A 13,778-nucleotide genomic window follows, 5' to 3' on the forward strand; every position below is an offset into this window, starting at 1 on the left:
TTTAAAAAAATCACACCATGAAATACAGATAGTAATAATGACAACAAACCAATGAAACAGATGAACAGAGCTAGTAGATATATTAAAAGAAATGGAAAGATAACCAATGAAATAATCTGATTTAATCTGATCTTCAAATTCACAAGTAAAATTCAAAATAGGCCAGAAATTCTTCACAGCAATAGATAGACAATTCCCCAAATCTTCCAAATATCACAAAATCATAAACGGACACGATGTAAAACTAGCATACGCAACTTCCCACAATCTAGAGGACTGCATACACAAACTAAATAACACAAAACTATATAGAATAAAACCAGACAAAATATATAAACCAACCACATCTATAGGAACTATATACAATGATAGAATGGCAGAAAATAGTGCTAGTAAAAACTCATCAATAGCAAAAACAAACCCAAGCAGCACCACACAATTAGAAGTGTAATACATACATGAAGAAAATGAGTGCATGATTACAAAAGGAAGAAGAAAGAGTCCCACCAATAGTAACTCTATGGGAAAAAAAGGATAAAAATAGTATCATGTGTAACTGTAGATGTAAAGATGAATGCAGATTTGGCAACAACTGCATGATACGGAATGTAGTGTACAAATGCGAGGTCAAGGCAAATATGCAGAAATGTGTGTGCATTGGTAGTACGCAGACACCATGAAAAATCATCTGAGAAACCATCTCTCATTGTTTTCCAATATAAACAAAAGACACTCAACATCTCTGTCAAACCTCATCTGGAGGCTAAAACAGAATGGAGTGGAATACACAACTCTCTGGTCAATTATAAAAAATGCTATGTCTTCTCTTGTTAATAAAATAAGGTGTAATCTGAGGGAAATTTGGTTGCTATTTCTAGCAGATTGGAAAATCACATAGAGGTTTAAGATCAAAGCAGTAATTTAATTCTTTAACTGCAAAATTATATTTCATTGGCTATTCTGATAATTATTTTGAACATCTACCAGAAAAGTAGAATTGGTATTTTCTACAAGTCACATTGCCTCAATAACCTTGACATATCTCAATAGAACATTGTTTCAAACATGATATTCTTCAACAAAAAATGGACTGAAATATAAAACTGCTTTCTGTGGTTAAGGGTAATGAAATTCTGAGTTGATATATCTGCTTTCTGCAGTAAAAGAGTTAATATTAGCTGCTCACCACTGAAATTTTATATACTGATATTTTCAAACTAGCATCCTCATTTTGGTTGTTATAGTCATAAGATTTTGGTCATTTTGTATTCCAGCCTTCTTTAAGTGCTAGTTGTATCTAGTAAAATTCTTAGAATTTTTAGTGTAATCTTTTATTAATTCTGTGGATGTAGATTGTTGGATAACTGAATGTGAACAATCTTACTTCTGTGGATTTAATAAATGATTCAGTTTGAAATTCAGAGTAAATTACCAAATATAGAATGCATATAGAAAAGGCCAGAAGAAGCTTGCTTCCTAACTACATGGTTCCAGGTTCAGTCCCACTTTGTGGCACCTTGAGTGAGTGTCTTCTATTATAGCCTTGAACTGACCAAAGCCATGTGGGTGGATTTGGTAGATGGAAACTGAAAGAAGCCTGTCACATATATATGTACATGTGTGTGTGTGTGTGTGTGTGTTTATGTTTGTCCCCCACCACCACTTGACAACTGGTTTTAGTGTGTTTACATACCCATAAGTTATTATTTTTAATATATCTTTAATTTGCACCCTCACAGCTTCTTTTTCACTTGCAATCCACCTCTGGTGATAGAGCAATTCCCTATCTTTGATATAGTGGCTCCCTTCTTAACTCTTTAAGAGAAATATAGAATCAAAGAATGAGAAAGAAAATCAAATTTGATTCATCCACTGGTAGAGTTACTTACTTGATAAGAACAGAATCTTCATTCCCCAGGCAATACTCCAGAACCATCCAACAAGGAAAAATGTTAATGTGGAGAACTGCATGATGCCTACCAAAAAGTTCATCAAAATCCTTGTTGAATTGTCTGTCTTTTTGTTGCTAACTTGTTTTTTACCACAGCAGAATTGGAATACACCACACAATATGCTTCCTGTTGAAAAATAGTAATTATTAATTAGTGTTTGTTTGTTTGCTTTTTTCATATTTATCATATTTATGATAGATGAGGGTATGTTATAAGGACAAATTGCAAAATTAGCAGGGATTTAAATTGAATTGGGTCTGAGAAAACAGGCATGTTGAAAAAGCAGTATAAAACAAAATTGAAATAGAAATATCACATGCTGCAAAGTTTAAAAGTTTTTCATTTACTTCATTTCTGTTTCACACTGCAAGATATTATATGTATTTGTATGTATATGTGTGTGTGTGTGTGTGTGTGTGTGTGTGTGTGTGTGTGTGTGTGTGTGTGTGTGCGTGTGTGTGTCTGTGTGCGTGTGTGTGTGTGTGTAGATAGATTCACACACACACACACACACACACATTTGTGAAGATGTGTGGCTTAGTGGTTAGAGTGTTGTATTCATGATCACAAGATCATTGGTTCAATTCCTGGAACAAGTGACACATTGTGTTCTTGAGCAAAACACTTCATTTCACATTTCTCCAATCCACTCAGCTGTAAATTGGTAACCCTGTAAAGGACTACTTTTCCAATCAGGGACAATGTTGGCCTCTTCACCAAGCCAGTAGGGTGACATCATTTGAAAATGAAAACGATGCAAAGCACATTGTGAACAACAATGTGTAACAACATCCATGAACCTGGTCAATCATGTTATTACATGATATGTACCAAGTATATATCACATGATACCTTACCCCCTCCCCTCACCAATATCATCGATTTGGTAACTTTATCCTTGTAATGTTTCCTAAATTCGTTGTTCCTGAGGCAGGAAAAAATCATCATCATCATCACCTGATTATTTTTATTATTATTATCATTATTATTATTATTCCTTCATAACACAGTGTAGGTAAAAATGCACCGGAGTCTGTCTTTACTCATCTGCCAAGTCACAACAATGACCTCAGACAGATGTGCGCTGTGCCCAATAAGGCTGCTTTTTGCAAGACATCAATGTTGCATGGGATTTCCAGTTGCCTTACGAAGTCTTGAAGTTTCAATCAGATTCAGCTCAATGCTCCGATCACCACTGGTATCACTTTTACATTACCCTCTCGCATTCCATACAGTCTTGCCATTTCCACTTTCAATTCGGAGTACTTGGTGATTTTTTCAATCTCTTTACTCACAACATTCATTCTATTTAGTATGGCTGCATCAATGACCTGACAGGAATTTTTCTCTCTTACTCAATATGACAATATCTGGCCGACAGTGTTCAATTACATGATCTGACTGAAAATCGTAGTCCCAGAGTATCTCTACTTTTCCATCCTCCTGCATAACTTTACTTGGCACATGCTCATACCAGTTCTCTGTTACTTCATATTGGTATTTACGGCATAAAAGCCAGTGAAGATACACACACTTTATCGTGGTGGTGCTTGTATTCTTTTTTGTGCAAGACTCTCACATCCACTTACCAAGTGAGTCACATTTTTCACACTCTTTCCACAGAGTCTGCATTTCTGGGTATCAGAAGTTTTATAGATGTTATACTTCACTGAATTGGTAGCAAGAGCCTGGTCTTGTGCAGCAATGATCAGGCTTTCGGTGGTACACTTCAAATCACCTCGCTTAAGCCATGCCCATGATGCTGTATTATTCTTTACGTCCTGTGTATTCCTTTCAAACTTTCCATGCATTCTCATCCTTGCCCACCATTTCATCTGCATTTACATCCATATCTTTCGCGGCATATTGCAGTAGGTCTTCATCACTATTTATCAAATACTCAGCAAGTGTTCTCCTTTCACTCCTTATACAATGGTCTATACTAATTATTCCTCTGCCACCATTCTTTCTTTTCATATACAGTCTGTTTACGTTTGCTTTAGGGTGTAGCACTCCATGCAGCATCATCAACTTTCTTGTCTTTCTATCCAGTATTGATATTTCCTCCTCAGTCCATTTGAGGATGGACGCACTATATCTGATCACCGCAACTACCCAGATATTCATTGTGGCAATCACATTTTTGGCATTCAGGTTGGATTTCAGCACCATCTTCACCCTTTTTTGATACATCTCACTGACCATGACTTTCATTTTTCTGTGTAGAATGTCATCCAGCTCAAAAATCCCTAAATATCTATACCCACTACCGTCAGGTTCACCCATGGTCTCTCCTAGGATGTTTTCTTCCCTCTTGTACTGAACATTTGGTAATTCCAAATTCCATACCAATGTCCCTACCACACTTCTGGACTGCTTTGGTTAAGAAATCTATGTTTTTTTGATTTCCCAAACAATTATTATTATTATTATTATTATTATTATTATTATTATTATTATTATTATTATTATTATTATTATTATTATTATTGTTGTTGTTGTTGTTATTATTATTATTATGTTTTTTCTTCTTCTTACTTTGAGTTTTCTTCCATTTCTCGCCGAGTGTTTTCTGCACACCTAAGGCAGAGAAGCTCATTGTATGCATTCCCAGTTTACACACGGAAATTCACAAGTAAAATATGCATGTAAAAAAAATTAATAAATAAATAAATTCAGGAATGGATGTTGTTTTCACAGCGATAATGCTCTTCTCAGTACATGAGTCATTCCAGTTAACACAATTTTTTGCACTTCCTGTAGGGATGGTAAGCCTGGTATCATTTTCAAATAGGTTTCAGTACCTTTTTTTAATCATTCCTAGAGATCCTACTATCACTGGTATGGTAGTCACCTTGAGATGCCACATTTTTTTCAATTTCTATTACCAAGTTTTTATATTTACTGATCTTATCAAATTCTTTCGCCGCAATATTGTGATTGCAAGGAATACTCATGTCATCTTTTTTGTCTGATCTTTTATAATAATATCCGGTTTATTAGCCTTCATAGTTTTGTCGGTATGAACGGGGAAGTTCCAGAGAATCAACACATTTTCTCCCTCAGTCACAGCTTCAGGATGGTGTTTATACCATTTGTCAGCAGTTTTGATTTAATAATGCCGACATATTGTCCAGTGTAAATACTGGCTGACTCTGTCATGTCTTGCTTTATATTCTACAGGTGCTAAGACTCTACACCCTGAGATTAGGTGGTCTATAGTTTCAATCTCATCATTATAGAATCGGCATTTTGGGTCAGCTCCATTTTTTATCACATTGGCTTGGTAGTTCCGGGTTAATAAGCTTTGGTCTTGAGCAGCTAATATGAAACCTTATCATTATCATTATTATTATTTTTTTTTTTTTATATTATTATTATAGTTGCTGTTGCTGTTGTTGGTGGTGTTACTATTATTATATAATTATTGTCTATTAATTTAACGTCTGATTAAATTTCTTGAATGATACTGGTTATGCTAGTTTCTGTGTTGCATCACGTTGCCTGTTGCTTTGATGTTGGTGTTGTAACTACGTTTCCTTTAGAGGAGTGGAAAGGTGGTGGAGTAAGTTACTATGTATGGGTGTGTGGGGGTCGTTTTTGCATGCATATGTATGTTTTTGTACATTTTTGTGATCATTTTTTATCTGTAGCTATAGAAATCGGTGTGGTGTTGTTGCTCAGGTTTTATAAATGTGTATGCCAGTATGTATGTGTATGTGTGTGAGTGTGAATGTGTGTGCAGGTTTATGTATATGCATGTCTGTATGTGTTTCCAAATATTTATATATATGTTTATATGTTCAGATGTGTGTGCATATGCAAATATGTGCAGGTTAGTGCATGTGAATGTCTGTGTGTCTATATCTGTGTTTCTATATTTTTGTATATTTTTTGTATGTAAATATGTTCACATGTGCATGTGTGTGTGTATGTGATTGTGTGTGCATTTGAACCTGTGTAGTATTGTATGTAAGGAGATCAATAGAGTGTTGGATAAAATGCATAACAGTATTTGTTCTTATGTTCTATGTTAAGGGTTCAAATCCTGGACTAGTTAGCTTTGCCCTTCATATTTTCAGGGTCAATAAAGACGCTATTAAACAAGTACCAATCAATTTTGAGAAACATTCCTCTTAAACAATATAAAAAAATGGAAGTACCCAAAAGTCTGGAATTGTGTTATTATAGGTAGGTCATTCTAGTATGTTGCAATTAATTTTAAATTAGTCCTTTTTATGGCTTACCAAAAATTCTCAGAAGCAAGATAACAAGTGAAGTTTACAAAGAATTCACAAGTATATATATCAATTAAAATTTAAGCGTTGGGTATGTTCCTAGTGGTACGCTGATAAAGCACATTCACTGTCTATAGTTACCTGGAGTCATCCATGGTAATTACACAATTGTTGCTGAAATACATACATACATACATACATACATACATACATATATACATACATACATACATATATATATATATATATATATATATATATATATATATATATATATATTGGTCTACACTCTCTGAGTGGTCGGCGTTAGGAAGGGCATCCAGCTGTAGAAACTCTGCCAAATTAGATTGGAGCCTGGTGTAGCCATCCGGTTGCACCAGTCCTCAGTCAAATCGTCCAACCCATGCTAGCATAGAAAGCGGACGTTAAACGATGATGATGATGATGATGATGATATATATATTCATATATATATATATTATAACATCAAATGCTTTAAGACCAATAGTAGTTGGCCCAACAAATAAAATTACTCAACATTCGAGTAATTTTGTTAACATCTTACTGAAACTATTTCTTAAGCACATTAAAACTTTTATAAGAGATGATCATGTCATTAAATCACCTTCGAAAAACAGTCAATGGAAAAACACTTATTGTATTTTTTGATAATGTGAATTTATATACAAATATTCTATAACTATGGAATATAAGCACAAATTCTTGTTGGAGATTTTGCTGATGAATTACCAGAATGCATACAAAATGAATTAATAATTGAAGGATTAAAGCCTATTGTATAAGATAACAATTTAACATGGCATGTCTATGACAAGATCTTCTCTAACAAAACCCAGCATCAGCGGTGAATGTACATTAAATATGATACATAGACAGCTATTTTAAATTAAGACTGTTTCAATTATGCACTCTGAGTTAACTTCAGTCTGATAATTTGTCAAAAGGACAAATTTTGTTTAGGCCCGAAACAGGCAGATATACTTTGTTGACAAGATCCAAGAAAGCTGAAATACTTCTGATGTTCTTGAGAGTCATTGCTGGGATGATGTTTGCCTGGCTTCTATATATATTGTGATTTTTAACAAAACATGGCAATGAAGAAATTTTCTCTCAGACTAAAACCATAGCACCATGCCTTCCAGTTACATGAGTACATTAAGTATGATACACAGATAACTATTTCAAGTTTGATGTTAACTATTACTGACAAAAGTTCAGAACTGCAATGGAGACAAAATTAGTCCCAATCTATGCAAATTTAATTTTGGTATAATGATGAATTACAATGTATTAAGAATCACTATGAAAATACAAGAACTATTTCTTTCAATACATAAAAGAGAACTAGAAAATATTTCTTAATAATTGCTTTATTCAATAGAACAAAAACATATGGAAATAAAATAAATTTAAAACATTACTTAATAGAATAAATAGTAATATTCAATGTACAATGGAATACTATCTTTAGATATTTTAACAATGAAAGTCAATAATCAAAATGAGACAGACATATATGACAAACTTATATTTTCTACTCTACAATCTATCACCTGAAAGATGCTACAACAAATATTCCATTTAATATAGCCTAAAGAACATTTACATTTGTGATGGCTATAAATTCTTGTAATATATGACTTTGAGAACTTAAAATACGTTCCTCAATCAACATTATCTACCTTCTTTAGCAGATGGTGGCATATAACAAAAGCTTAAAGTAATATGTCTCTAAATCTCTGTCCATTCAGAGGATCTTTAAGCTCCCAGATCCTTCTTTTCCATACTGATCATCTTCTGGACAGTCATTTAGCCTTGATCCTGAAGTCACTAACAACTAACTTATGTTCTGGGGTGCATTCTTCACCTGAGAAAGTTTTGGTATTCATAAGCAGCCATCTTTCTGTGTGTGTGTGTGTGTGCGCGTGCATGCATTTGTGTGTGTGTGTGTGTGTGTGTGTGTGTGTGTGTGTGTGTGTGTGTGCCTGTCTGTCCACCAATCCACCCACAAAGCTTTGGTCAGTCCAAGGTTAAAGTAGTTATAGGTTATAATAGAAGACACTTGCCCTTATGGAACTGAACCTAAAATCATGTGATCAAGAAGCAAACATCTTATCATGCAGTCATGGATGGACCCATAATATTATTTTTCAAAATGTACTGATGCTAAAAGAAGGCTACCTGGCTAAATCAATTTTTCCTAGCATAAAACATAACTGACAACCACATTCATTAAAGAGAGTATTAACAGATGCTAAAGTATATTCAACAAGAACAGAAACAACAGTTAAAAAATGTGTCTGATCTAACTGTAGGATATGTTTGAACTTGTCTGAAGGATCAGAATTCCATTTTAAACAAAGACAATGCTTCAAATTAACAAATAATTTTACCTGTGTGTTTAGACCTAATTTAATATAAAATGTGTTCAGGAAGTGAAGAGAATTATATAGGACAAACTGGAACGACACTAAGAAAAATGAATAACACTACATACAAAACAAATTTGCTTCCCCAGTTACAGGAAAATATTTTTCAATCAATATACAGATGCATGTGATAGTAAGTGACAACTAGATTAAAATTTTTCCTTTATTCCAGTGTACTGATGGAACTTCTGAACAGCAATAGATCAATAAATTTACATTCATTGATAAAGATCAACTGTACTGATATGTATAATTAATCAATGAGATGACATTTAATTAATTCATATTTACTTTTATTATTATTGTTGTTGTTGTTGTTGTTGTTGTTATTATCATCATCATTATTATTATTATAAAATTTTATCATAAATATTTCACATCCTTAACATTATTTGACTTGTGCGAAGTTTCTTGACTTTTTATTGTGTGTGTGTATGTGTGTGTGTGTGTGTGTGTGTGTGTGTGTGTGTGTGTGTGTGTGTGTGTGTGTGTATGAAGAAGCACTCACAATCACAAGATTGTAGTTTTGATCCCCAGACTGGCAGTGCATTGTGTTCTTAAACAAAACAACACATTTCACATTGCTTCATTACACTCAACTGTAAATAGATAGCCCTACAACAAACTGGCACTCTATTAAGAAGGAATGTTGGCCTATTCACCTAGCGGGGTGGCATCATTTCAAGGTTCAACAATGTGAGAAAGTGTACTGTGAACCAGCAGCATATAACAAAATCTAATTGTCTGCTTGATACAGTTATATATATATATATATATATATATATATATATATATATATATATATATAAATAACAAACTAAGGAAAAATTCCTTAAAAGGGGTGTGCAATACATCCAGTTATTATAATAGCAAAAGATTGTCTTCAAAATAAACAAGTTTGGTTTAATATTATTTGAGATATATAGAAATATATTTTGATAGTTGCAGATTTGACTTACTTAATTATCCTGTCCATTATAATCTTGTTTTTATTGTAATTGATATTTAGTTGAATGGCTAATGCTCGGGCTCATAATACAGAGGCATTTGAATTAATTTTTTTCACAATTCAGCCATCCTTTCACACAGAATTTCATCTGTCTCCAAACCATTAGCACTGATGAGGCTTATATAAGGGAATTGAATTGTTTATATATCAAAAAATATATATAAGTCAAAACAAATTGTTGGCTTTTTTGTTTTTTTAATAATTGTTTATGTTATCTTATATTATATTCATAGTATACTAAGTGCATGATTAATTTATGGAATGAAGTTCTACAAATCTAATCATATTTGTCAAAAATGGAGGAGATAAGATGTTAAAACGTTGTAAGAAGTTTATTCATGCATACAATCGTTTCATACATAGATATAAATTCATTTTACAATTTGCAAAATCACCACACAGAGAAAAATAATAATAGGAACTTAGAAAAAGAGCAGAGAAGTTGGATTTATGAGTGTCGTGTTTATCTGTTCCTATCTATGTGTGATAGTGATTGGAGTCATGTCAATATAAAAAAATTATTTGGATTGTCAACCGTATCTCTCTATTCAATTTATTGTTTATATATATATATATATATATATATATATACATATATTTGAAGAAAAGCAACAAAAATTCAATAGGTTATAGCAGTACATACGTTTCGTACAAGCTCCATTTATTCATGTAGTGTTCTCACTACATGAATAAATTGAGCTTGTACGAAACGTACGTACTGCTATAACCTATTGAATTTTTGTTGCTTTTCTTCAAATTTTATTCACCAAATCTCTTGATTTTGTTTTTGGTTTTTACCCTACCAAATTCTGGTGCCTCAAACATTTTAAGTACCACATTTAATCTTTTGATTAAATCTATATTATTATATATATATATATATATATATATATATATATATATATATACACACACAATATTTTTAAAAAATCAGTATACTGGTCTATGACAAAATATGAGAAAAAGCAGAAAAAAATGCAAACAGTGAAATTAAAAGAAAGTAAGAAAGCCAAGATTTTCGTCCTCTTTGACCGTAAAAACCATAATTAATGTAGCTGGTACAAAATAATATCACAGAAAGGAGGCCAAGGTTTGTAAGATAGTAACTCAATCTGAAGTGGGTGGTGTCCTCTAGTTCAACAAAAGGAACCTGTCCATGTGCTTGCTGGATCCGAAACTTTTAGCAAATAGAAGCACATGGACCATTTTCTTGTATCTTAAATATATCTTAAAATACAAAACTATTAGTTTCTCTTTTGTAATTGTGTATATTAAATGATATTTATCTCTTACTAGATGAAATATTTTTTTGTTGATCATACCTGTAAACTATATATATATATATATATATACATATACATATATACGACGGGCTTCTTTCAGTTTCCGTCCACCAAATCCACTCACAAGGCTCTGGTCAGCCCGAGGCTATAGTAGAAGACACTTGCCCAAGGTGTCACGCAATGGGACTGAACCTGGAACCATGTGGTTGGTAAGCAAGCTACTTACCACACAGTCACTCCTGATACATACATACATACATACATACATACATACAGACAGACAGACAGACATACGTACACTAACCCACACACATGTGCACAAACAAATGAAAAGGAACGCAGTGTGAATAACGGACAGAGACAAAACTATTGAAAAGGCTGCAAGACGCAACAAATGTTTTAGAAAAATACAAAATAAATAAGTGGAAATTATACTGCTGAGCATGTTAAATTATAAGGCACTAAAAGAGAATGACTCTCCTCAGATACAGCAGTATATATATATATATATATATATATATATATATATATATATATATATATATATATATATATACATATATGTGTGAGTGTGTGTGTGTGTGTGTGTGTGTGTGTATATATATATATATATGTATGTATGTATGTATGTATGTATGTATATTTGTATGTTTGTATCTATGTATGTATGTATGCATGCATGTATGTATGTATGTATTTACGAAAAACTTCTAAAAACGCTAGTACCTATATAATCAATTAACAACCATATTTCCATGCTTGAATGGTTTGGGTGGGTTGCGTGCATGCACACACACGTGCATGTGCACACACACACACACACACACACACACACACACACACACACACACACAGGGATAGGATAAGTTTAGAAATTCAAACATTTGCAATAATTATTATAATCGTAAATATTTTGCTCTCAGTTATGCTTCCTTTTGTGATCAGGTCATGCATTTTGAAACAGGTATGTTTTGAAGAAAATATTAAAGAAAAAACAATAGAAGGAAAACAAAGAACAAAAAGCTACTTACCAAATCCTGGTATGAGAATATTACATGCAAGACAGACAGAGGCAACTTCTATGGGCAAATAAGGTATACAGGATTGAAATAGGGCTGTTCTCTCTTGAATTTTGTTTTGATCCTCATCACTATTTGAGCTGTCACTTTCAATATCATAAAGTTCACTCTCTTTCAAATCTTCTGTCTTTGCCAATTCTAGGCTGTGTTTGCGAGAGTCTGATTCAGAAACAAGGACCATTTGATCCTCTTCTTCATTGGCTTTGCTATAGGAATCAATTTCAGAGATGTTCAATGATAAAGTCCCAGAAGGTAATTTCTTCTCCTGTTCATTTGGTTCTTCTGTGGTTCCTGATTTCAAATTATTACTGTTATCATTTTTTACTTCAGCCAGGTTGTTCTCTGTAGTTTTTATGACTTTATCTTCTTGGTTATTTTCAGTAGATTTTACAGTTTTATTAGCATGGCTATTCTTAGTAGTTTTTATTACATTGTCACTCTTGTTATTTTCTGTAGTTTCTACTGCTTTATCAACATCGCTTTTCTCTGTGTGTTTTTCATTAGATTTCCTATAGTGTTTTGTCTTTGTATTTGAAATCTTTCCATTTAAACTTTTGGTTGTGTCTTCCTGCTGAGACAGAAGGGAATTTCTGGATTGCTCATTTAGTAAATGTTTATTGTTTTTCACAGTGTTATTAATATTTTGGTTAGACATTGCTGCAGTTTGCTTTTGTTATTTATAGCAAAATTATACATACATGCATATATATATACATACATGCATATATATATACATACGTGCATATATATATATATATATATATATATATATATATATATATATATATATATAAGGAAGAAACAGATAGATAGATTAAAGATTGTTCAATAGTTAATAGAATCCAGAGAAAAGATAATGTCACCTCAAGAATTATTATATTCTTGAGAGGAAGAAAATGTCACTGATTCGTGGAAAGTCCAAGATAATAACTGATGGGAATTTGAACCTGAAAAACAAGTTGAATAATATTATTGCATATTATTGATAAAGGAAATAATGTATAAATAATTTTCTTGCAATATGGAAGATACATACATATAAGCCATTGAAAAACACACGAAAATTGTTAACTTCATTTAAACATTATTATTTGGAGTCACAATTTCCATTGCACTAACTGCAACTTGGTTACTAATATAGTTCCACAGTGCATAGTTACAGTGGAATTATATTGGTGACAAGGTTGCAGTAAGTGCAACAAAAGTTTGACACAAAATCATAAACTTTTTAGTGAAGTTAACAATTTTTGTAAGTCTTCCAGTCTATAATTGCTTTAATTTCAATACACAGTCACAGACAAGTACATCTTCAGAATAACAAGCAATATGTTAATCAAATATAGAATATAAGAGCATTGATAGTTAAGGCAACAGAGTTGAAAATATGGTGGAGGACATATCAATGGTGAGGAACACATCAATAGATTGATATGAGTCAATCAAAACTTAAGGACACACACACACAATCACACATGCACACACACACACACACAATACACACATACACTTGTACATATATATGCATATACATATCAACCCTTTAGCATTTAAACTGGCCATACCAAGCCCAAATACTTTACTTATATTATGTTTGAACTGGCTGGATCAGGCCTCTCACACCTGCTCTACAATATCATTCTAAAACTAAACAATAACATTATTGAATACAGTTCTATATTTAAGAGGTGAGGAATTATGTACATTATTTACATTTGACAGATATTTGTTCTCATCATGTTTGTTGTTAACACAACATTTCGGCTGATA

General features: G+C 32.6%; 1 protein-coding gene across 1 annotated transcript in view; it reads right to left on the bottom strand.

Moving 5' to 3' along the window:
* The window catches only part of LOC106873670 (uncharacterized), an 18,828-nt gene extending 6,070 nt beyond the window's left edge, over positions 1 to 12,758 (bottom strand). Inside the window, exons 1-2 of the mRNA XM_089353624.1 lie at positions 11,964 to 12,758; positions 1,890 to 2,078 (exon numbers count right to left, since the gene is read on the bottom strand). Of these exons, the coding sequence (XP_089209750.1) occupies positions 1,890 to 2,078; positions 11,964 to 12,666 (892 nt within the window). The 5' untranslated portion in view covers positions 12,667 to 12,758. The remainder of the gene's footprint in view (positions 1 to 1,889; positions 2,079 to 11,963) is intronic.
* Between the last annotated feature and the right edge of the window lie 1,020 nt (positions 12,759 to 13,778).

This window comes from Octopus bimaculoides, chromosome 6 (genome assembly GCF_046866305.1).
Source record: "Octopus bimaculoides isolate indiv1 chromosome 6, ASM4686630v1, whole genome shotgun sequence".
Lineage (NCBI taxonomy): Eukaryota > Metazoa > Mollusca > Cephalopoda > Octopoda > Octopodidae > Octopus > Octopus bimaculoides.